A 24,557-nucleotide genomic window follows, 5' to 3' on the forward strand; every position below is an offset into this window, starting at 1 on the left:
CAAAGACATCTTCCCAAACACATGAACAGGGGCTTGCCACTGCTCTCTGTGGATTTATATAATAACCCCGTCAAATCGGAAAGGACAAATCAATGCTTTTTTAAAACAAGGAAATAACTTCTTTAAAACCAAAATTTTCTCTTCCTAAATTAAGAGCTATTCTTAGCTTTAGAAATAGTTTCTAGTATATACACCCCAATACCTCTACCCTGATACAAAATGATCAATTATATGGGCCACAATAGAACAAGATACTTGGGGGAGGGAGGAAGGAGTGCTTAATACTTCTAGCTACTAATGAAGCTCAGTTACTGTCAAAAAAAAAAACAGCTGACAGGACTACAGATCTGTCAGTACACATAATGTTTAAAGTTGGAGTCATTCATTATAGACAGCTCTACAGACAGTAATTTGAAAGACAGATGAATCTGTCTCTTTAACCCTCTGAAGGGCCTTGTTATAAAACCAATGGTATAGGATCAGGAGGGAACAACACATTTCCACTCTCCCCAGGACTAACTCCAATCAATTGCTAATCAGATTAGCCAGCAAGTGAGACTCTTTGGAGTAGGATACAGGTGAGGTTCCTTATAAAGATAAAGACCCTGGCCAGACCCAGCAAACCAAGACACAGCCCATCCAGTGGTTTTGTGGATTTAAGAAAATGCAGCACTCAGGAAGGAGAGCTGGCATCCAAAAAACCTGTATATCTGAGAAATAGATTAAGAACTAGAAATGGAGAAAAACAGATCCAAGTCAAACTTCAATTGTGCACTGGCTAATGTTAGTGTTAAATCTGTTTCATAGTTCCCAAACTTTCTCAGCTCTGCAACTGAATCTCTTAGGTAGTCAAAGTTGGCACATTGAAGAACATTTAGAAACCTGGCCGTACATTTCTGCTGCTGACCTTAAACAGCCCCAGACTTCCAGAAGAATTAGTAAGTCCCTAATCACAACGAATGGCTGAGTGGGACACAAAGGTAGGTGCACAGAACCATGCCCTTTCTCTTTCCTGTTCTAATAAGAAGGGGACATTCTAAAAATAGTAACATCAGTGGTGGACATCACCATGGGAAAGTTGTAGATCACTTGAATATCACTACACTTGCTTGAAAAACACAATTAAGATAATTGAAATACTCATTTGAAAGACACTTGCCAAAAAAGGAAAAAGATGTAAAATCAGGTTTCAAACAAAAAATGATGAAAATTAAAAAACTCAAAATAATAATTTTCAAACTTATATAAAAAAAAACCCTTAAATTCTGACACATACACATACCTCCAGCTCAATTTGGCAGACTGTTTAAACAGGATACCATCTGGGAACTTGACTGCTGAGAAATGAGTTTACAGTATTGCCAAAAAAATCAAGCGCCCTTTTGAAGCTTTTTAAAGAACACTTACACCCTTAATGTATCATTTTGAGCCTCCTCTATTTTCATGATAGAAAGATGCTAACATTAATTTTTACTTGCAACTACATTCCTTTGGCAACTAGCATGTGTAAAAATAACAGATCCTTGATTTCTGCTTCAATATACTAAAAAGAAAAAGAACCAGTCAATAACAATATCTACTCAATGTTGCATTTTAAACTGAAAATACCAACATTCTAAATAATAAAGCAGTAAACCTACATTAGAAAATAATTTCTTTGCATTATTGAAATACTGTATTCAAAAGCATTGCCACCCTATAATTATAACATGAACAGAATGTATCTGAAGAAGTGCTAAAAAAAAAAAAAAAAAACTAGATGAAAATGGTAAGGGGGTGGAAAGAAGAAACATGTTTACAATCTGTTCAGAATTTTCAACTAAAAAAATTTTTTATAAAAACTGGTTGGAGGATTGGCTTAAATACAAAGTAAAATCTTTAATATTGAGCTCTACTTTTCTGCTAATGTCAAGTCCTCTAACACAGGGCCTCCAGGCTACCTGATAAGTTACTGTCTTTCTACACCACAGTCACCACAAAGACCATGACATTTGCCTGGGGGATGGAGGGGAGGACACCGCTAGTTATTCACGCCTGTAATCCTAGTAACACAGAAATCAGAGAGATTTGAGGATCTCAGTACAAAGTCAGCCCAGGAAAGAAAGTGCAAGAGACTTTTATTTCAATTAACCATCACCATCAAAAAACAACAACAACAGATCATTATCTCTAGCCAGCAAATGCCAGAGATAGAGGTGTGGCTCAAGTGGTAGAGTGCCAGCAAAGAAGTTACTCTTTCTCTCAAACACCCAGATCATGACATCTGCTACCACAGCTCCCCATGTGCTACGTACGGCATGCTAGTAGAGTCAATGTGCTTGTTCCCAGCAGCTTTTTACAGAAGCTATGTGCACTCAGACACCACCTATTCATATGAATCAAGCATGCTCAGTGTAGTATGGATACTTAATAAATGCTTATGATGATTGTGCAAACTGAAGTTCAGGGCCCCAAACTGGTAGATCTCCATCTATCATTCATTTAAACTAAATCATACATGTCTATATTAGCCCTTTGGAAGGAAAAGGAGTGAAGATGGATCTTATCCATGAAGTCAGGATATCAGAAGTAAAGAATCAACTGATTCATGAATAACTAGAATATCAAAATGAAGAGTCATCCAAACATATTTGGAAAGATTAAAACTATTACTTCTTGCCCTTTAAAAATAATTCAGTTAGAAAAGTACATCATATATAGATATGTGTAACTACTAAAATATCGAGTACTCTAAGTCTGCTCCACTAGTGTCAAGTTGTAGCAAATTAATTTTTAGTCTCAAACTGACAGAAAGTAGTTGTAGATAGGGTCTGTATTATTGAAATCATTCATTAGGCTCCATATACCCACATATTTCCTTCACCAATCAATAAAACACACCTTGAGTTCCCATCACACATGGTACCAACCTCTTGTCCTATTTGTTCTCAGAATATCATGGTTACATTGAGCTTGGAAGAAGACCAATGGGTGTATGCCCCCAAAGTAGATAGAGGACTTATAATCAAATGGGGAGTCAGGCACCAGTGGCTCACACCTGCAATCCTGGCTACTCAAGAAGCAGAGGTCTGAGAACAGTGATTAAAAGCCAACCCCAGAAAGAAAATCCATGAGACTCTTATCTCCAATTAATTACCAAAAGACTGGAAGCAGAGCTTTAGCTCAAGTGGTAGAATGACAGCCCTGAGCACAAAAAGCTCAGGGGACAGTACCCAGGCCCTGAATTCAAGCCCCAGGACTGGTACCCCTCCCTTCCTGCCATACACACATGGTTTGCTGTATTTCTGGTAAATCAAACATATACTAATGAGCAAAATAATCGCAAAGTGTTTACACATATCCACACTCTCAAATTACAAGGAGACTCAGTTAAATAAATAACCTAACACGGAAATGCAGCCTTGTGAGTAAATCTGAAGCTATAGTGTAACAGTGGGTCAAACATCTGCCACAGTGGCTATTTGGCTGGCAAAGAAGGATGATTAAGGAATTCTAAGTCTATGCCAGAGTTTCTCAACAACACCATTTACTACTCTTTGGAGCAGGAAAATTCATTGTAGGGTATTTCCTGGGCATTTATGGGTAATTTAGCATCACTCCTAATCCACTAGAGTTAACTGTGGCACCCTCATCCCAGCTAGAACAACCAAAAGATGTCTTTGAATGTTATCAAAGGTGGCCTGGGAGACAAAGACTCTCTAATTGAGATCCACTGATCTAACCAGTACCAGGTCCTTTAATCTACAAGAATGACAGAACAAGACTTTTGACCTGCAGACATCTCCACATTATATAACCAAAACTAAAAAGCAACAAATGCATTCTTAGTAAGCCATTATTTGTTTTTCTTTCAATCTGTTTCCGTTAGTAACTATCTGAGGGCATCAGCGTCCTGAAAAGTCACTTGCCAACTCCAGTGCCCCTACTGAGACAGACTCAGAGCCACCCTTTGTTCTTTGGCCCAACAAGACAAATTATCAGGAGGAAAGTTCTTAAGTCAGAGTTCTCACTGAAGTATTCTCACTCACTGCGAAGACTGAGGCACACCTTGCTCTCATAGACAAGGAGTTTCCACTGAAACAAGTTGTTCTGCATACTTCTTGTTAAGGTTGAAGCTACGTAACCTCCCAGTTTCACTTTGACAGTAAATTAATTTCACCGAAGGCTTAGGCCAAATACTGATTTTCCTTCAATGTTTTATACACAACAGCTCCTGAAAGAAGTCCCAGGCTATCTTTGTACGTGGCACCCTTGAAATTAGTACTCAACAAACATGTTTTGCCTAGTCAATAGTTTACTCAAGTAAATAGAAGCTGTAGTTTCAAAAACAATTTGGTTTTAGAAGGAAGTACATTCAAGTCCCATTAGCACCAACTTAAGAAAAAGAAGACTTTCAAATTTTCGTTGCGCAGATCTTCCTAATATAATAATTAGGAAAAACTAAAGAAATGCATTCATTTCTTTTTATTTCTTATGGATATTAAGCAGAACTTCCCATACTGCAGAAAAAAAAATATGCCCAAAATAAAACTTACGATTTCAACTACCTTTGGGCCAATCAATGTATCATTGCTATGGAGTTAGAAAAGCATTCAACAGAAGTAGATGCAGGTAAGTTTGAAACAGGTTATGATTTTTTAAATATATATTTACTGTTAAGACTTTTAAAAACTAATACTACCTAAGATTTTACATTGTACTATTAGAAAACAATGTTTACTATCAAAAATATGTAGATAAGTATGTCTGTTCATGGGAAAATGACCATTTTTAAGATCTTCTAGACAATTTTTAATTACTACTAAAACTATAGCACAAGGATATTAACCACATTAAACAAATCTTTGTTTAAGTGGTAAACAGTCCTTTTCTATTTCCATTATTTCTGCAGTTAAAATATGTATTTCCTCATAGTAAAATGTTAATTGGGTTTAAGAGTTCTGATAAGGAAGTAGTCAGTCATTATTACAAAATTAAATAACTTTCCTGTCATATTTTACCTAGAACACATCTTTTCACTGATTTCCTGGGAGCTAATTAGATTTATCAGACAACCTCTACTAAGAGTTTTATACCAGACTGCCTGATTCCATAAGTTCACAACTGAACACCATTTTCCTCTAAAGTTCAACAGTATACTTATAAACTGGTTTTTTTTAATTAAAAAAAAAAGACAACCAATAACTTGACAAAGTCATGGGCATAGTGTAGTTTCCAGGCCACTGTTGCCTTCCAAATATCAACCACTATACACATGATCCTACTATTAACAATTATGTCTTAATTCCAAAAACATTTTTAACTATTTTGAAAGAATTATGTTCCTTCTATAAACTATAATAATTGTCTCTGAATTTACTTTATACGTATAATGAATCTCCCTCACCATTAGCAACCAAACACAACTACGTTGGAAACTGTTAAACTGTAAAAAACACTTCGGTTGGTACAGAGATTTACAGCAAGCCCATAACATGAGATCGACTGCAGATAGCTTCTCATTCACAGTCCCCAAGTCATTTTGTTAAGACAGTCATCTATTTTGGAATGAGAACAGAGAAAGGCGCTGAGAGGAATGATTTTCCAGCAATCACAAAAACTCTCTGCAATTATTTTCACTTAAGCTCCATGCCCTAAGTTTAAATATATACATCTTTTAAAAAAACAAAAACAAACACAAACAAACAAAAAAACACTGAGACTTACTTGATGGTGACTCGATTTGATAAATCCTGTAGATCCCCTGGGTGGAAAAGCTGAGCTTCTTTCAGACCAATCTGTTCACAAGCTTTCAAAAAAACGTTTATATTATCCTGCGAAGAGAATTGGAAAGTGATTGCTTAGCCGAGCTGGCTCTCAGACAGAGGTTACAAATTTTTATGATAGAACTTCCCAGCTTCAAAGTCCAATTGCTCTCAGCCAAAGAGGCAGCAAGGAGACCAATTCATATGTATATTGGCAAAAAAAAAAAAAAAAAAAAAAAAACCATAAATCCGTGAGTTCATTTAGCCTTTCAGTCTTCCGGAGCATAAAAAGTCCTGCTACCTTGTGCCCAAGCATACACCGTTTCAGTGATCTTTGTGATCCTGGGGCACGTTAAACATTACCTGGTATAGGACAAGTGCCTAGCCACTGAGCAGCAATCTACACTTTGATGTCAGCTCTGCTCTGCAAACAAACGCCCTCTTCCCAGCTTCGCACGACAAGCCTCACCTCTCTCCTCTTTAAAAATAACTCCAGCTACTGACACTCACCCACCCAGAAACTGTTGGCAAGGAAGAAATAAGAGGAGGAACATTCTGTTTCTATGATTACAAATTACAAGAACGAGTGTGGAATACCACACCTGGAATCTGGGTTTGGTTGCTGAGCCAGCTCTTGACAGGCAAGGGACACCATTGTACAGGACCCAGGAGAAGCCTGGTGCTCATTGGCTCCACCACAGGGTTTAGGAATGGCGCTTTCCTTCTCTGCACCTGTCTCAGAAGCTGCCTCCAAAAAAAAAAAAAGAAAATCTATCTTTCACCTCCGAGGTTGCCCGCATATCTAATTTCAAAACCCAAATCCTCCATTCACAAGCCAATGCTTTTCATTAACATAAACGGCTGCGCACACAGGAACCACAGTATATCTGTTTTACAGTCAGCTGCTTCTCAACTACACACATTTGTTGCCAGAATTAGCTTAGGCTTCATCTTTCCTACTCTTAAAAAAAGGAAGCACTTGGTGTGACTGAGTTCGTGTGAATCTATGTGGGCTCTCTGCATTGGCTTTGCTGGGGCCCTGGGGAAGGGAATTGCCTTGCATGCCCACACACGCTGGTCCACATAAGCATGCTGGAAACACCAGCAATGTGCCAGGAGCCTCCTTGAAGCACCCCTTCTCCCCCCACCCCCAACACCTCCTGGTAGCTTGCTTTTACAAACCAGTTACTCTTTCCGATGCTAAGAAACTCATTCCCATAGGAAGACAAGTCAGGATGCTATAGCCAAGGACAACAAGAAGGCTAGGTATAGCTGTGTACACCTGTGATCCCTGCCATGCTGAAGGCATAGCCAGCAGGCCTGCTATCCCAGGCCAAAATGCAAAGATGCAAAAAAGCAAGACCACATCCAGAATATCACACACACAAAAAAAGGGCTAGAAGTGTATCTCAAGTCCTAAGAGTACCCGCCTAGTTAGCTGGAAATCTGAAGTTCGAACATTAATATAGCCCCCCCCCCAAAAAAAAGGAATAAAAAGAAGAAGCAAGTCCAGTTACTTAGGTTGCTTGGGACTAAGAGTAGATTTAAGAAGAGAAAAGCAACACTGATTGACAGGAAAGGAAGAGCAAGAAACCAAACAAACCAACAATAGCCAAAACCCTCCTTTGTCCAGGTCTGAGGTGTCTCCAGTGTGCTATCATGAAAGGCAAAGAGAACAAGTGAGCAATTTATTCTAATGAGGAAAGAAATGATTCAAAAGTTGGATAGCTCAATGAGAAGTATCTAATGCAACTATCCTTTTATATAGAATATTAGGAACTAAATAGTTGCCAAAAAATCCTAGAAGAATTACAATTCATGAGCATAGACTCATGAATTCTAAAAATGGTACTGCCTACAATTATCTCATAATAAAACCTGGTTTGTTACTTTCTGTTGTTATTGCCAGTTCTAGGACTTGAACTGGGAGCTGTCCCTTGAGCCACTTTGTGTTCAAGGATAGCATTCTACTACTTGGGCCACAGTGCCACTTCCAGCTTTTTCTGGAGACAGGAATCTCACGGGAACTTTCCTGCCCAGGCTGGCTTCAAACAGAAATCCTCAGATCTCAGCCTCCTGAGTAGCTAGGATTAAAGTTATGAGCCACTTGCACCCAGCAAAAACCTGGTTCGTAGTCCTAGTTACTCAAGAAAATGAGATCTGAGAATCATGATTCAAAGCCAGCCCAGACAGACAAATCTGTGAGATTCTTATCTCCAATTATCCAGCAAAAAAGCCAGAAGTGGGGTGTGGCTGAAGTGGTAGAGTACCAGTTAGTGAGTGAAAAAGCCAACTGAGAACATAGGCCCTGAGTATTGAACCAATACCCAGTATTAGTACAAAATGAAAAAATAATGGTTGTAAAGCTGATCCTCTGAAGAGCAGACAAGAATAAATTGTTCCGTGTATTAGTATTCCAAACCCTACCAAAAGCAAATTTCACATCAAAATAAATAAATAAATAAATAAACCACTAGAAGTCTTTCCATCAACTTAGTTTGGCTCTGAGTGTTTAAAGTGTTCTAAATATTAGGCTGAAGTAGAGCTCAATGGCAGACCAGTTTCCCCAGCACATGCAAGGCCCTGGGTCCATTCCCAAACACCACCAAAACAGATCATAAAATACTAAAATAAACTTAAAGCCAGATAGCAGTGACTTATGCCTGTGATCCTAGCAACTCACAAGGCAGAGAACTGAGGATCATGGTTTGAAACCAGCTTGGACAAGAAAGCCCATGAAACTGTATAACCACCAAAAAGCTGGGGGCAGGGAGGGGGGGAGGAAGGGAGGAGGGAGCTTAAGTGGTAGAACTAGCCTTGGGCAAAAAAAACTCAAGGATAGTGCTCAGGTCCTGAGTTTAAGCCCCAAGACTGACGTGTGTGCACACACTGTCACACACACACACACACACACACACACACACAGTTCAAATGTATAAAACTAAGAGTAAAAACAATTCTTCATGTATTTTGTAAAAACATAACAGCATTCATTTGCTTAGCAATGTGTACAGGTTGATAAGGACAAGAATTTCAAAAGAAACCACTCAAAATCTAAAATGACTTTACAACACCAGAGACAAATTTCAGGAAAAGAAATTCCTAGTAACTCATACGGTTACATTTTAGTTTTAGTACATGGAAAATCAGAAATGGGATATACTAAAATCTAAAATCAGAACTATAACCTACATCATGCTTAGTGAAATTGAGCCCATATGGTAATTGTTTGTTTTGTTTTGTTTTTTCCAATTTCAAGAACCTAGCAGAGAGCTGCCTTAAGGCATATTCAGAAATGATCATTTTCATGTCTGTTAAAACATAGTAAAAAAAAAAGCATTTGGTCCTCACATAGAATCATTTTCACTTAAAACATCAAAAATAACACTGAAGGACAAACTGAAACAAATTTTATCTAATGGACTAGTAACCAGCACTCTACATTAGCTCTGCCACCAACCCAGTATGTAGCGCTGGTCCATAGCCTTTGTGACACCATTTTCCTCAGTACAATGAGTGGATCTGTAATCCATAACAAAGGATCATGGGGTCTCTAAGGCAAGGGAAGCCCAGTACTCACTGAAAAAATCTAGTACAAGCTGGGCCCTGGTGACTCATACCTGTGGCTTACACCTGTAATCATAGGTACTCAGGAGGCTGAGATCTGAGGATCATGGTTCAAAGCCAGCCCAGGCAGGAAAGTCTGTGAGACTCATCTCCAATTAACCACTAGAAAACTGGAAGTGGCACTATGGCTCAAGTGGTAGAGTGCTGGCCTTGAGCTAAAGAGCACAGGAACAACAGCACCCAGGCCCAGAGTTTAAGCCCCACAATCAAAACAAAATCTAGCACATAAATATTCCATAACCCAACTTCCATAAAACATTTATGTCAAAAAGAAAACTGCTTTAAACATGAGATCCTTACACTTTCAGGACCAAAAATGCCATACAACAATGAACCCCTAAAGGTATTCCTTTCAATTTACAATGCTTCTTAGACTAAATAAAGGTAGGCACTACCTATACAGAAGAAGTGCCTAGCATGAAATTTTCATTCCTTCTATCTTCTTCTCACCCTGATCAGGACCAGCAGTACTTACAAATGAGATAAGATGAGGAAGCCCCAAAGATTCCCAGGTTTGTATTGGTTCAAGGCAGTTATCTATTGCTATACAGAAAATTATCACCAAACGTAGCTGACTATGACAATAGACATTTAGTTTGGAGTATGGAAGTTTTGCTAGTGACAGAAGCTTCTGTGCTTTATCAAATGGACATCTCCATGATACTGCCTGAGAGGGGCAAGTACCCTGGAAAGGATACAACAGAAGTTACAATGTTGTGCGTCCTAGCTTTTGAAGTTACATTCCATCATTTCTTCAATATTCTTTTATTTTTGCAATTGTTTCCCAATTTTCTTAAAATGTGTGTTTGTAGCTGTACAAAGGGGCTTTGATTCCACATTTCAATTGATGACTGCCATGCATCTTGCTCAGTGTCATTTGTTAGCCTCTTCATAGAAGGCTACACAAGTGACAATCATTGGGGTTGTACTTGAGGATAGACTACTATATTTCTCTCTGGACCCCAATAACTCATGTCTTGTCTACATGCAAAATTTATGAACGCTAAGGTCCCTGAAACTCTCATTCTGTTACAAAGTGACATCGAAGTCCAGACCTTCATCATCTAAGTCAGATTGAGTAGTATATGAGTTTCCTTAGGTATAATTCTGTAAGTATAGGCCTTGACTACAACCTGATAGCAGGGAAGTAAAGATTATTTACTTACCCTTCTACTCGCAGCCAATTATGCTGGGATGGATATATCATAATCACAAACCAGGTCAAATTGTGGGTAAAGGAAAGACACAGGAGTCACATTCTGAAATTTGGCGCAGCATAAACTGTCCATTATTCATTAGGCTGTAAGCCAGGGAAAAGTTCTTCGTGATTTCTGGTTTGGCTCTCTACATTTTTTTTTTCCATTCCTAAAAACTCATCTTCCCTTTTCCTTGAAACACAGCCTATGTCAGCAGCTTTCTCAGTGTCAGTCTCAGCTTTCTCCTATCTTTCCTGTAAAATTTTGGGGGACGTAAAGACCTCTTTTACTTTTATAATTCCGTCTCTTTTAGTCTAAGCTAGCAGTGTTTGGGGTAAGTACAATTCTCTCGAGGACACTATAGATCTGTGAATCTTACTGGACTTCATTGCATTGCCCAAAAGTTGTGCCAATGGATCTCAAGAGAAAGTCTCTCTGTACTGTAGTCTTCTGATATGGAGGAGGAACAACACCCTGGAAGCCATATTGCTGGGCTGCGATCTCCTAACCACTACTTTCAATCTTTCTAGGAACTTAAAAGATTTTACAACCACACCTTCAATCTCATCATTACATCTTGTTTTCCTGCCAATGTTCTGAATTTGATCTATGTCTGAAAACTATTTCCCAATTCCAACTGACTCAAGAGACTGGATAATTGTCAATTCTCATAATCCTATCAGTATTCTTCACTTTCTCTCTCCTCTTGTTTTTATTATTATTAGCAAGGGCAATCTAGACATTTTAACACTTTGGAAATCTCACTTGAAGATGTACAATGAACTTGACCACCTAGTTAATTAAGTACAACTGCTAAGTATAGGAGAATAAATAGCAGAAGGTTAAGAATTGCTTTGGAAGCTGACCTTAATTCTTTGACAATAAATAATACAGTATTATCATTTAAGTTATAATAGAAAAATGCTTAGAGCTGTTGCATTTCAGAAGCCCAGATCAAGACATTCCACTCACAATATTTTAGGTTTACAGCCCATGAGAAATATTTAATCTTAAAATATAATTTGGGAGCTTGACACAAGAAATCATATGTGTAATTCTAGGTACTCAGAAAGCTGAGATTTGAGGGTTGCAGTTCAAGGCCAGCCTGGACAACAAATTTTGAAAGACACTGTCTCCAATTAACCAGCAAAAAGCAGGACTGAAAGCATTACTCAAGTGGAACAACTCTAGCCTTAAGCAAAAAAGTTGAACAAATGCACAAGACCCTGAATTCAAACTCCAGTTCCAGTACACACACACACACACACACACGCACACACGCACACACGCACACACACACAAACAGGAAGAAGAAAGAAGAAGAGGAGGTGGAGGAACAATTTGAAAAGGTTCCTGTTCACTTAGAATACCTAAAGAACTGAAAAGACAAAAGGTAGAAAAAAATATTTATATGTTGGCTAAAGAAGATATAGGATAGCCACCCAAAATTACTATTCATCAAATTAGTCATGAAATGCAAAGAAAGGCTGCCTCGTGGATAAACCTCCAAATCATCATGCTAAATAATAAAAAGCTAGCACTGTGTGTAACATATTCCATTTCTACAAAATCTCAAAAATGGGTTAAGTCCTTTGAGACAGAATACAGACTGGCAGTTGCCAGGGGATGATGCCTGGAGGAGAAACTACTTAATGATCAGAAGATTTTATTTTGAAATAGTGAAATGTTTAGTGGCTATACAAGATTGCAAATATACAAAGTGCCACTACATTCTTAACTTTAAAATGGTTAATTTTATAGTATGTGAATTTCAATTCAACCAATTATTTCTGAAAGGTTCCTTCTCCAATGTGTTTAAAAATATAAGTGTCCTTTGTAAAATGTTGTATATATGAGCATGGTGGTTCACACTTGTTATCCTAACTAGACAGGTAATAAAGATCAGGAGGATAGAGGTTCAAAGCCAACCTAAGCAAAAAGTTCAGAACACCCAGATATCATGTCAACAAACCAAAAGCTAGGTGTAGTGTTTCACAATTGTCATCCAGCTATGTGGGAAGTATTAATCACAGTCCAGACCTGCCTGAGTATAAATATGAGATCCTATTCGAAAAATAAATGAATATAAAAAAGGATGGGAATATAACTCAAGTAGTAGACCTCCTGTCTAGCAAGCTCAAGGCCTTGAGTTCAAACTCCAGTACTGCGAAAGAAATAAATTTAAAAGATAAAATAAAAATGTTGTATATAGTCTAATTTACATAAATGGCTTAGACTCCAGATTTTTTCTCTCTTACAAGCCATTTATTATGCAAAAGTTATGTTTTCATTAAAGCATACTACACCTCTGTGGCTCTATTCCTGCTGTCACTTTCACTTATACCTGAAGGATCCAAAAATAAACACCTTAATAAAAAAATTTCAAATCTGACTTCCAATAACTTGAGTGAATACTTTTTTCATCATAGTACTTAATGTAACAATAAATATGGAAACATTCACTCATAAAATTGAACCAGGCTGGTACTGGAGCCTCAAGCCTGTAATTCTCCCTTCTCAGGAAGTAGAGCTCTGAGCATGGCAGATTGGGGGCATCCTGAGTAGAACAGTCTGTGACAGTCTTATCTTCAATTAACCCCAAAAACCAGAAATGGAGGTATGACTCAAGAGGTAGCATGCCAGCCTTGAGTGAAAAAGCCAAGCAAGAATGGGAGACTCTAAATTCAAGCCTCAGCACCTGCATTTAAAAAAATAAATAAATCATTTGCCAATTAGATCCATTTCTGTAAAAGTTTCCTGAGTGGACAGGTCTAGAACTATTATAAATAAATAGAAGGGCTGGGAATGTGGCCTAGTGGTAGAGTGCTTGCCTAGCATGCATGAAGCCCTGGGTTCAATTCTTCAGTACCACATTAGCAGAAAAGACCAGAAGTAGTGCTGTGGCTCAAGTGGTACAGTGCTAGCCTTGAGTGCAGAGAGGTTCAGAAACAGTGCCCAAAGAGTTCAAAGCCCAGGATAGGCAATAAATAAATAAATATAAATAAATAGGAGTCCTTTACATAGAGGCAGGCCTAATAATGTGATTTATTACAAAAGACTAGCGTGAAGTCAAATCCTAATTCTGAAAATGAGTGAAGCTGTGTTCAAGGGTGTGACCTGGGAGCCATGAGAAGCTTAAACCAAAGCTCCCCAAACACATCACCAGAAGCTCTCCTCATTAGTCAACCAGATGTTTTTCTCATGATCTCATTGACCCAGGTCTCCCAGAAAGGGCCCATATCTTCTTTAAGATGAGAGGAGGGAGACAGAGCAAGAGAGAGAGGGAGACAGAGACACAGACACAGAGAGACAGAAACAGAGAGACAGAAACAGAGACAGAGAGAGACAGAGAGACAAAGACACAGAGAGAGAGAGAGAATATCCCCCCTGAACCTAAGTACATCATGATGTAGATCAATTTCTGCAGCAGCCTAGAGATCAGTGACTTCTATTTCTTATTTATGATGCCTCTGGAACTAACAATCCTAAAAATGTTAGCAGGGACATGTCAGAGACTGTACTGACATCCCTTGAAAAGAGCAGAGAAATTCAACTGGATCTGTACATTAGAATAATGATTCCCGTTCAACCACAGGAAACACAAGAGGGAGCATACAGCTGGCCCTCAGGGGAGGCTGCTATGGCCCTGCCACTTCGATGCTCCAGGCCAGAGCCACAGACCAGCAGCAGGCTCCTCACCATGGGGCCTCTTAACCCTCAGAAGCCCTGACCTACTAAGTCCTAGCTCACACTGAAATATCATCTCCCAGGTAAGTTTTTGGAGACAACAGGCATTTAGCAAATAAAGGGAGGAACAAAGTATCAAATTAGACTCACAGCAGTGCTTGTCTTAGTGTGTATAAGAGTCACCTGGAGCCAAGCGCCAATGGTTCATGCCTGTAATCCTAGCTACTCAGGAGGCTGAGATGTGAGCATTACGGTTCAAAACCAGCCCAGGCACTTATCTCCAATTAACCACCAGAAAACTGTAAGTGGCGCTGTGGCTTAAGTGGTAGAGCGCTAGCCTTGAGCTAAAGAGCTCAGGGACAGCACCCAGGGCCCGGAGTTCAAGCACCACGACCAGCCAAAAAAAGTTACCTGGAGAATACAAAACTCACCATTCAATTGACTATTCCCCCAAATACATGAATCCCATTCTTGCATTAACAGTGATGAAAGTCTTTGTTTGGGGGAGTTGTTGTTATTGTTGCTTTTTGTTTTGTTTTCTTTTGCCAGTAATAGGGTTAGAACTCAGGGCCTCAGGCTCTCATTCAGCTTGCTTGTCAGGCTGGCACTTGACCATGTGAACCATGCCTTGAGCTGACTTTTTGCTGGTTATTTTGGAAATAAGAGTCAAGGACTTTTCTATTTAGATTAGCTTCAAACCTCAATTCTCTTAATTTCAGCCTACTGACTTGCTAGGATTACAGACATAAGCCACTGGCTCACTCAGCCCCAAGTTACTCTAAAGCAATTCCAAACTATCAGGGTAACGAAAATGTAATCAAATTTGCATGTGAATTTTATGATTTCTATTAAGAGAACAGTTAAGTCCCAATTTAATCAGCTAGTCCTTGCTTTCTGACTTATTATTGATGACAGATTCAGTCACTGTTTTATGTCAGAGAAAGTAATAAATATAGTCCATCAACTTCCACCCCTACATTTTTATGACTCTAACATATGTCAGCATACATCAGAAATCCCACGTTTCAGTTATTTGTAAGAAAAAGATGGATGGAGATTCAATCTTTGGGTTGTTTCAGTTGAGACAGAACCACATTATGAAACCCTAGCAGGACTTAATCAGTCTCCCAAGAGCTAGGATTACCAGCATGAGTCACCTTGAATAGCTTATTTTTGTTTGTTTGTTTGTATGAAGTTTTGCTTGGCTATTGAAGAAAAGACTCAGCCATTGTGATTAACTAGCTCAAGGACAAGGAGAGTAGGAAGCTCAGTAACATGAAAACAGGAACAGCGATCAATCAGGAAAGGATAAAGAAAGTGCCAAGCAGCACCAGAGGGGCCAGGAGATTACACACCCTAAGGATGCCAACAGCTTGGTGATTGATTTTTTTTGCCAGTACTGCTTGGCACAGCAAAGCAAGAAACCACCCCACCGAACAAGGCAGAGAATTGGCAAGTCAGGGCAGCAGAAAGCCAAGGGAAGGAGGGCTGAGAGCTCTGGTACAAAGTAGTTATTGAAATGCTTTATTAACTTTGCTTATTACCATTCACTACACTGAAGCAATGACAGGCTTTGTCAAACTACAGCGTGAATTAAGTGACAGTTTTGCATATTACTCAAATTAAACCTTACAGCACAAATGAAGTCACTCTATAACTCACCTACTCTTTAAGAAAGAAAAAAGTGCTGAAATAGATGCTTAAGAAGTTCTGTCCTCAAATTATCCATGTTCTATAATCCAAAGTTAAACAAATGAGGGCTTTAAAAAAAAAAAAACACGTCATGATGCTGCTGAGGGAGTCTTACAAAGCAAGGAAGCAAATTTAAGGAAGGAAAATGACATGGTTATCCCTTGAGAGACAGCTGGGGACTAGAACTCCTGTCTGCAAACCCTCTCCCCTTACAAATCATACCACAAATGATGAATCCCAGTTCAAACTCTTCTAACCCCAGGAATCTGCTGCTCCACCAGGCTTTTAATTATTTCTATGTCATAAAAATCGAAATACTCCCTCCGTCTATCCTAAACCCACTTCCTCAAGGGACACTGAATTTTTTTTTTTTGGGGGGGGGGGTCTGGTCGTGGGGCCTGAACTCTGGGCCTGGGCGCTGTCCCTCAGCTCTTCAGCTCAAGGCTAGTGCTCTACCACTTGAGCCACAGTGCCACTTCTGGCTTTTTTCTTTTTGCTTATGTGGTGCTGAGGAATTGAACCCAGGGCCTCATGTTTGCAAGGCAAGCGGCTCTACCACTGGGCCACCTTCCCAGCCCCAGGGGCACTGAATTTTATCTCTCCCACACACAGGCCCTGCAGCTACTTGGACAGGTCTCCTGTCTCATGGATTCCAAAGGTCCCCACACGCACTTGTATCTTGTGCCTCACAAAGCGTTTTTTATGTTTTTGTTTTGGGGTGTTTTATTTTGGGGTACCAGGATTTGAACTCAGGGCCTCATGGCTTGCCAAGTTGAGGCTCTTTATCACTTGAGTCATGTTTCTGGCCCTGCTTCTTGCTGGTTATTTTAGAGATGAAGTCTATTGAAGTTTCTGCTCGGACTAACCTCAAACCATAATCCTTCAGATATCAGCTTCCTAAGTAGCTAGCCATGGGCACCAAGCTCATATTTCAAATCTGGTGTTATCTCAACTGGCCCTTTAACCTGATTAGCTAGTTTTCCCAGGTTACTATCTGTTGAGTTCTTACTTTATGCCAGGTAGCCTACTAGGGAACTTTAAGCAAATTGCCTTATCCAAGTGCTTGCCAAAAAGCCTGTGAAGTCCCATTGTTCCCACTTTATGCACGCAAATACTAGAGATTACAAGATTGTATGCCTTGTCCAGGGTCATCCATTAACTTGTGGAGCTCAGAATCAAATACAGCAGTGTAATTCTTTAATCGGTGTTATTCACCCCTATATTAGTTTCCTGTTGGCTGCTGTAACAAATTGTTACTACACGATTTTATTACCTAACAGCACTGGAGGTCAGAAGCCTACACAGTCTCAAGGGGCTAAAATCCAGTGCCCACAGGGCAATTCTTCCTGCTGTATTCCAGGAGAGAACCCATTTCTTTGCTTATCCAGTTCCTGATGGCCACTTACATTTCTTGGCTCTCGGTCCCAGCACTCTATCCCCAGAACAAGTAGGTTGAGTCTTTACATTGTCATCTTCTTCTCTTTCTCTCAGTTCCTCTTTCCACCCTAAGGATGTTTGTGATTACAACAAGCCCACTCCAACCATCCAAGGTGTTCTCTTCAACTAAGGTCAACTGATTAGCAACCTTAATCTCATCTACTATTCTCCGGTCTTGTAAGATTTTTACTATAGATTACAATCAAATAGTCCTCAACATCATTGAGGCCCATTTTTCTGCCTATCACAGCAACTTTGCCTGCAGAAGGCAAGGGCCTATGTACTGCCTCCTCTTTCTTCGCCTGAAACATCTGTAAAGCCAGCTGCACAATTATCAATGCCCATATTATATAAGGCTCACTAATATTACTGATCCTATAAAGTGAGGACTGCAGTGCATGTATGTCAATTTTTTAAGGGATATAATGTGACTGTCAGAGCTTGCAGCATATACTATGAGTTCACTTAGTCAATGAAGGTCTCTTATTGCAGGTGTGGGTACATTCCCACCTTTGATCATGCATTGGTGACAATGACTTCATGTTGTTGGAGGATGACCTGTGTCTTTAAATTGACTGCAGGTTGATGGAATTTGGAAGAAAATAAAGTGGGTACAGAAGAGTCTGAATTGCAAATCTTGTTATCTTGTCAGTAAGCTGTCATGGATCAAGGCAGAAAGTGTAAGCATATGTATGTAGACCACATCTGTGGCCTTTTGTCAACAAAAATATAGATAAAATCTATTCTTGGTAAATACTACTTGGGAGACGTGGGCCCATCCAAATCAATTTTTAAATCAATATTTTATTCATTTGTACTTAAACCAGCCAAACTGGTATTGACTTACCATCATGCAACCAAGTATAAAACATCTTTCTACAAATATTAATGAACAAATTAGGGCTGATATAAAGCACAGAAGCCATAGGGGTGGAAGAAATCAATGAAGCACATTATAGCTTAACCCTTCACTCAGTGATTGACTCCTTAATAAACAAAGCCTCCCATCCACAGAAAATAATAATCCCTCACACTTTGCTGTACTTTTTAACTCCCTATTATTGAGGTTAGGTCCTAGAGATATCAAAGTAGAGGTAGAGCAACTGTCTTGAGCAAAAGAAAAACAGCTAAGGGAAAGCACTCAGGCCCTGAGGTCTAGCCTGGGTGAGGGGGGAGGGGAAAAGGGGAGTGAACGGGGAGGGATTAAACACTAGCAAGTGAGTTGAATGGGTATAATGTCAGAAGAGATCAAGGAACCCAAATTCCCATTCTGCCTCAAAGACACAACATAATGTTATAGGCGAATGTAAGTCAGGATTGCCCTTCTTCAAGAAAGGCCAGTAGTAATCACTTGATCAAAATCATACATGCTGTCTCAACTTTTAAAAACAAATAATGGTGCAAAGCCAAGCAAAACTGAGCAAAACCATATCATCTCTAGCAGTGTCCTGCACTGCCCAGGAAACAGCCCAAGAATCCCTTGATTTAGAACATTTTGTTTTGGGTAGACAATATGAACTCCCAGCGGTTACCTTGTTTCTTGGTTTACACACACACACACACACACACACACACACTCTCTCTCTCTCTCTCTCTCTCTCTCTCTCTCTCTCTCTCTCTCTCTCTCTCTCTCTCTCTCTCTCTCTCTCTCTCTCTCTCTCTCTCTCTCTCTCTCTCTCTCTCCAGTGCTGCAGGGAACAATGGCAAAACATTACTCATTTATTTTTTTTGACATCTGCCAAACTGCAATCTTTTGCAAACTACCTCATCTCGTGCAGGTTTGCTCTTGATTCTTTCCTTGCCCCACCAACACTCCTCTGTCCTGTATTTATACAATACTCTCTCAATCCATTAGCAACTCCTGTATAGTGTTACCATCAAACACTATGGAAAATCTGACCACTTCTCATCATCAATCCTTGAGGCTACCATCCCCTCCTGCCTGGATGATTGTATCATCCAGGCTTGCCTGAGAAACAGAACCAATAAGATGCTTATAGAAAGGTATTTATTATAAGGAATTACAGAGGCTGAGAAGTCTCAAGATCGGGGTTAAGCAAGTTCTAGTCTGATAGCCTGAGAGCCAAGAGATTAATCCAGTCAGAAAGGCAGCAGGCTCAAGAAGAAGAGCTGGTCTTTCAGTTCCGATCAAAAGCAGGAAAAACCAGCTGGAAGAAGCATTCTGTCTTTTTAGCTGCAGAGTGTACTACCAGGCCTTTCAGCTGATTAGAGGAGGCCCACCCACTTTAGGGAGAGTAAGTAATCTCTCTTAGTCTGATTGAAATGTTAATCTCATCTAAAAACACCCTCACAAACACACCCAAAATAAGATGCCCAAATAGCTGGGCAACCAATGTCACAAGTTGACACACAAAACCCGCCATCACAATCACTGAAATTATTCTTCAACTGGCTCTCTTTCTTTGCATGATTTCCTCTGGTATATTCTTTACACACCAACAATGATCTATTTTTACGTTTGAGATATAACTCATCTACCATGCAATTCACCCATGTAAAGTATAGAATTCAGTGAGGTTTTTCTCCTAATATATTTGGATATGTGCACCCATCATCACAGACAACCAGTAACACTGTAACAAGGAATTAAACTGAAATAACCTAATGGATCCTCATCATATTCTGAGGACAATGCAGTCTACCCACAAACTCCATGCAGCCTCTCCCACCTACCTCTCCCTCTTCCTCTGGCAGTCGTATCCCCAGTCCTCCTGGCCAATGCCCCTCTTCTCTTCCTTCAGTCTGGAATATCCCTATCTGCCCCCATCCCCTCTCAGTGTTAATTGTGCAAAGAAATGTGTGTGAGCATCTGCTGTGAAATGCTGCTCAAACACACCCAATCCTTCTCTGTGCATTTACATTATCTTCTCCATGAACAGGTATGATATTTCTTCATTATACTTACTGGCACCTTTCAGTATGTAATTGATTTATTGATCTATGGAATGTCAACTCCATGAGGAAAGAGCTTTCTCTGACCCATTTGCTGGATCTCAAGTGGCAAGAACAGTCCCCAATACATACTGGATGTGCAACAAACATCTCTAGGAAAGGAGGGTCACTAATAAGTCTTACACATATATCAAAAGACCAATAGCTCCTTTCAGTTTTACACCTGGGACTATTTCTTTGGGGGGGGGTGGGGGGGGGGGTTGGGAGTACACGCAGGGCCTGGATGATGTCCCTCAGCTTTTCATTTTACCACTTTACCCACAATGCTACTATCAGCTTTTAGGTGGTTCACTGGAGATATGGGTCTCACAGTCTTTCCTGCAAGACTGGCTTAGAACCATAATCTTTAGATCTCAGACTACTGAGTAGCTAGGATTACAGACCTGAACCACCCAAACAGATGAATTCTAGTACTTAAACTCACTTGTTCTTCCTTTTCCTATTTCTACATAATAAAAAGTGCCTTAAAAGAAATGGTCCAATTTTATCTATGAAGCTGCTGCATATGATACAATCCCACACACATACTGAATCAATTTTTAATCAATTACATTTAACTTTCCAAATCAATTATAATGTGGCTTTAGTGATTCTAATTCATTAATGTTCAAAAAAAAAAAAAAAAGGTTGCCCTCAAGGCTGAAACTTGGCATATAAATGTTGCTCTCAGATTTTCAAACAAGCAGTTGGGAACTCTAGGGGAAGTGTTCCTAACCTTGTGCCAGCGCTCTGATGAAAAGTGATGATAGAAATACAAGAGTTTCCTGTTCTGCAACACTGAATCACCAAGGATGAGAGAAACAGCTTCCAGGCTGATGCTGAGTTTTTATGTTTCCACTCTTGGTGACTCTTATCTTCAATTGGGAGTGGGAGAAATGCAGAGATAAGATGGCTTGAGGAAATCTCCCAAAAGTCTTTTATAAATAACTCAACCATCCTTGGCTTATTTATATACCATCTATATAGAAGCCTTAAGATACTCAAGACATTTTCAGACATTTATATCTAATATTTGTTCACCTTGAGAGAAATCCAGTGCAGAATCCCCATTCCACTAGCCAGATTTGATATTGGATAATAGCAGACTACTTCAAAATACAGATAACTTATCCGCTGAAATTCCAAGAGATCATATTATCTAAGATCTTATTACCAAATGATCATCTAAATTAATATATAACCAAGGAAAATTCTGTTTTCAATGAGAAATGTGATCTTATTTTTAGAAAATGCTTGGTTTTCATGCTATAATTTCTGATAAAAGCATAATACATTCAAAACAGTAATTTTATAGTGCTGTATATCTTTATTTTTGAAAAATTTACTCCATATTTTTTGTATTAAGTGTTTTTGTTTAAGTAAACAATGAGACTGACAATCTAGTAAGGTAAGGTTAGTTTGAATTTTTAGAGTTCAAGCCAAAGTTATACAATGAAATTCACCTTACCATTGGGGAATAAAGCATTTCCTCAGTTTAGTTTAATACTGAAGCTCCACATTGCAATTTTAATGAAATTTAGTGGTAGCCTCTAATATTCACTATTAATATCCAAAAATGGGGTAATAATGACAAGACCCCATCTTTGATTCAGGTAAGCTACAATAAATATAAAATTGTTTCAAGGCAATGGCTTGTGAGAAATAACATGGAAATTCATGGAAACACCATGCCTTCTTTATTTGTTACTTATCAAATGCAAAGAATTACTAAATTTCAAGATAAAAGCACAGTTAAACTCGAGGAAGAAGCATGATTTTGGAGGCACCTCAGCACTGTCCCATCCACCCTCCATACCCTACAAGGTAGACATGCATCTATCCATCAGAAGGTGAGGAATATAGTGATCAGTCAGCCAGTAAGAATGTAGCTCTTATTGGCGAAACAATCAAGTGCACAAACGTGTATGAATCAAGAGGATTTACAGAGCAGAAGCCTTTCCCAAATTTTTGTTTTTGTTTTTTTTTTGGGGGGGGGGTCCGGTTGTGGGGCCTGAACTCTGGGCCTGGGCGCTGTCCCTCAGCTCTTCAGCTCAAGGCTAGCACTCTACCACTTGAGCCACAACGCCACTTCTGGCTTTTTTCTTTTTGCTTATGTGGTGCTGAGGAATCGAACCCAGGGCCTCAGGCATGCAAGGCAAGTGCTCTACCACTGAGCCACCTTCCCAGCCCCTCCCAAATTTTTTTAAATAGGTGTCTCCTCAAGTTGACCAACAAAATCATAAAAAAATGACAAGACAAAACAGACACATATTTATGCAGTAATTTTACACTGGCTACATGCTACCCTCTTGCCATCTCTCTGAGTACAACCACCTGTTATCAATGTTCGCTTTGTTATTTGTTTATTTATTTGTGCTGATAAGGGGTCTTGCAATCAGGGCCCAAGATGCTATCCCTTAGTTGTTTTTTGTTGTTGTTGTTGTTCCAGGAGGTCTACTACTTGAGCCTCAGTTCCACTTCTAGCTTTCATTTTTCTGGGTAACTATAGGTTAAGTGTCTCACAAACTTTTTGCCCAGTCTGATTTTGCTCCAAGATCCTCAGATCTCAGCATTCTGAGTAGCTAGGATTACAGGCTTGACTTATCAGTGTCTGGCTCAGATAGATAGATAGATAGATAGATAGATAGATAGATAGATAGATAGATAGATAGATAGATAGATAGATAGATAGATAGATAGATAGATAGATAGATAGATAGATAGATGATAGATAGATACAAAATGTTTTCCATTCAAAATATCAACTTATGAGTAAAATACGTCTTGATCAACCCTTCCATCTTCAATGTTTTCCTTGTTTTTAATGTTTGTATTCTGAAAACTCAAATATATTCACCAATGTCCCTACCTCTTGATGTTGGCTTTCTCTAAGACACATGCTGCATTGACCCAGCACAGAACAACCCAACCCTTGCCACTTTTTCAGCAACTGATGATCTATACTTTCCTGATATGTGTCCTAATCACAGTCTAGTATTACTTTAGGATTTTTTTTCTTCACCCATTTTCATTCACGCCTCCTACCCAAAAAAGTACTATTCTTGAATGAAAACAGTGGTTATAATTCTATTTCTTATTTCAATCCAGATAAGAAAAGGACACAGAATCAGGCTTTTTTCTCAAAAACACTCTGTCTTAAGGTCTCACACTTTGGTTTTATTTGTGGAAAGCACCCACTAATTTACCCTGAATGCCTAGAAGTAAAAATGGGATACTCAGGTCATTGTGTAAGAATATTTTTTAGAGAAGCACATGGCAAGACCTAGGTACATCATCTCAATTGTATAACAGATTGTTTGGGTCATTTTCCATAGCTGCTGAAGAGAACAACCAGATGTTCCGGCAGTGATTTCAACACAGAATGGGAAACACTGTTTTGCTGTTATATGAGAAAGAGAAGATGGAAAAACTCAGAAGTAACTTCCGGAAAATGGTGCACAAATGGACATACAGATGTGTCTTGTTTTTTGAAGCAGCCATCAAGAAGGTAAGAGGAATTAACACACACAACTGAGTAAACCAGCCTGGATCTTTGACCATTTCCTACACTTCACAGCATTGCTGAATTCAGAGTCAACCTTCCCAGCCTCTATGTCCAACCAATACATTTTACTCCTTGCATTAAATCCAAAAGAATAACTCAACAGCAATGACATCCAAATTAGTTCCCCTATCTAATACAAATGAGAATATGCTAGAGATTTTTCTACTGAGTCCACTGATAGACATAGATATTCAAACAAATTATTCTAACCAAATTTTCTGAAATGATCATTCCTTTTCAACTGAAAATTACAATGGAAAATTTGAAATCAACCAAATCTATTCAGTCCATGTAAATTAGAAGCCAGTTTTAGCTGTTATAAATGGTGGGAAAAGAGTACACCTCCATCACCTGGTAAATAGACATCAGGGCTGCTGGTAAAGATTCACAAAACACAAGGAGACAGCCCATAGAAATACCTGCTCATATCTACCCAAATGACCACAGTGCTTGATTTTCCTAAATATATTACTAGGTGTCCAAAAGAACTATAAGACTGAGGTTAATAACTTCCTTGATGTTTCTACACAGATTGTATTTCAGGCATACTAACATATCAAATATAAACATTATTCTGCTTCAATAGCTCTCTTTACTACCTGGATAAAGTTTTAGTTTTGAGTTTCAAGGTGTTCAATACACATTTGACAACAGCTA

General features: G+C 39.1%; 1 protein-coding gene across 10 annotated transcripts in view; it reads right to left on the reverse strand.

Annotated features, from left to right (window-relative positions):
* Positions 1-24,557, reverse strand: part of LOC138814051 (LIM domain only protein 7-like) — a 193,392-nt gene that overhangs the window by 94,953 nt on the left and 73,882 nt on the right. For all 10 annotated transcript variants that reach the window (XM_070002830.1, XM_070002833.1, XM_070002829.1 and 7 more), the window contains one exon: positions 5,707-5,813. In XM_070002830.1, coding sequence (XP_069858931.1) covers positions 5,707-5,813 — 107 coding nt within the window. Of the gene's footprint in view, positions 1-5,706; positions 5,814-24,557 lie in introns of those variants that run through there.

Source organism: Dipodomys merriami, unplaced genomic scaffold (assembly GCF_024711535.1).
Source record: "Dipodomys merriami isolate MVZ:Mamm:240054 unplaced genomic scaffold, mDipMer1.0.p SCAF_6, whole genome shotgun sequence".
In the NCBI taxonomy this organism is placed as follows: domain Eukaryota; kingdom Metazoa; phylum Chordata; class Mammalia; order Rodentia; family Heteromyidae; genus Dipodomys; species Dipodomys merriami.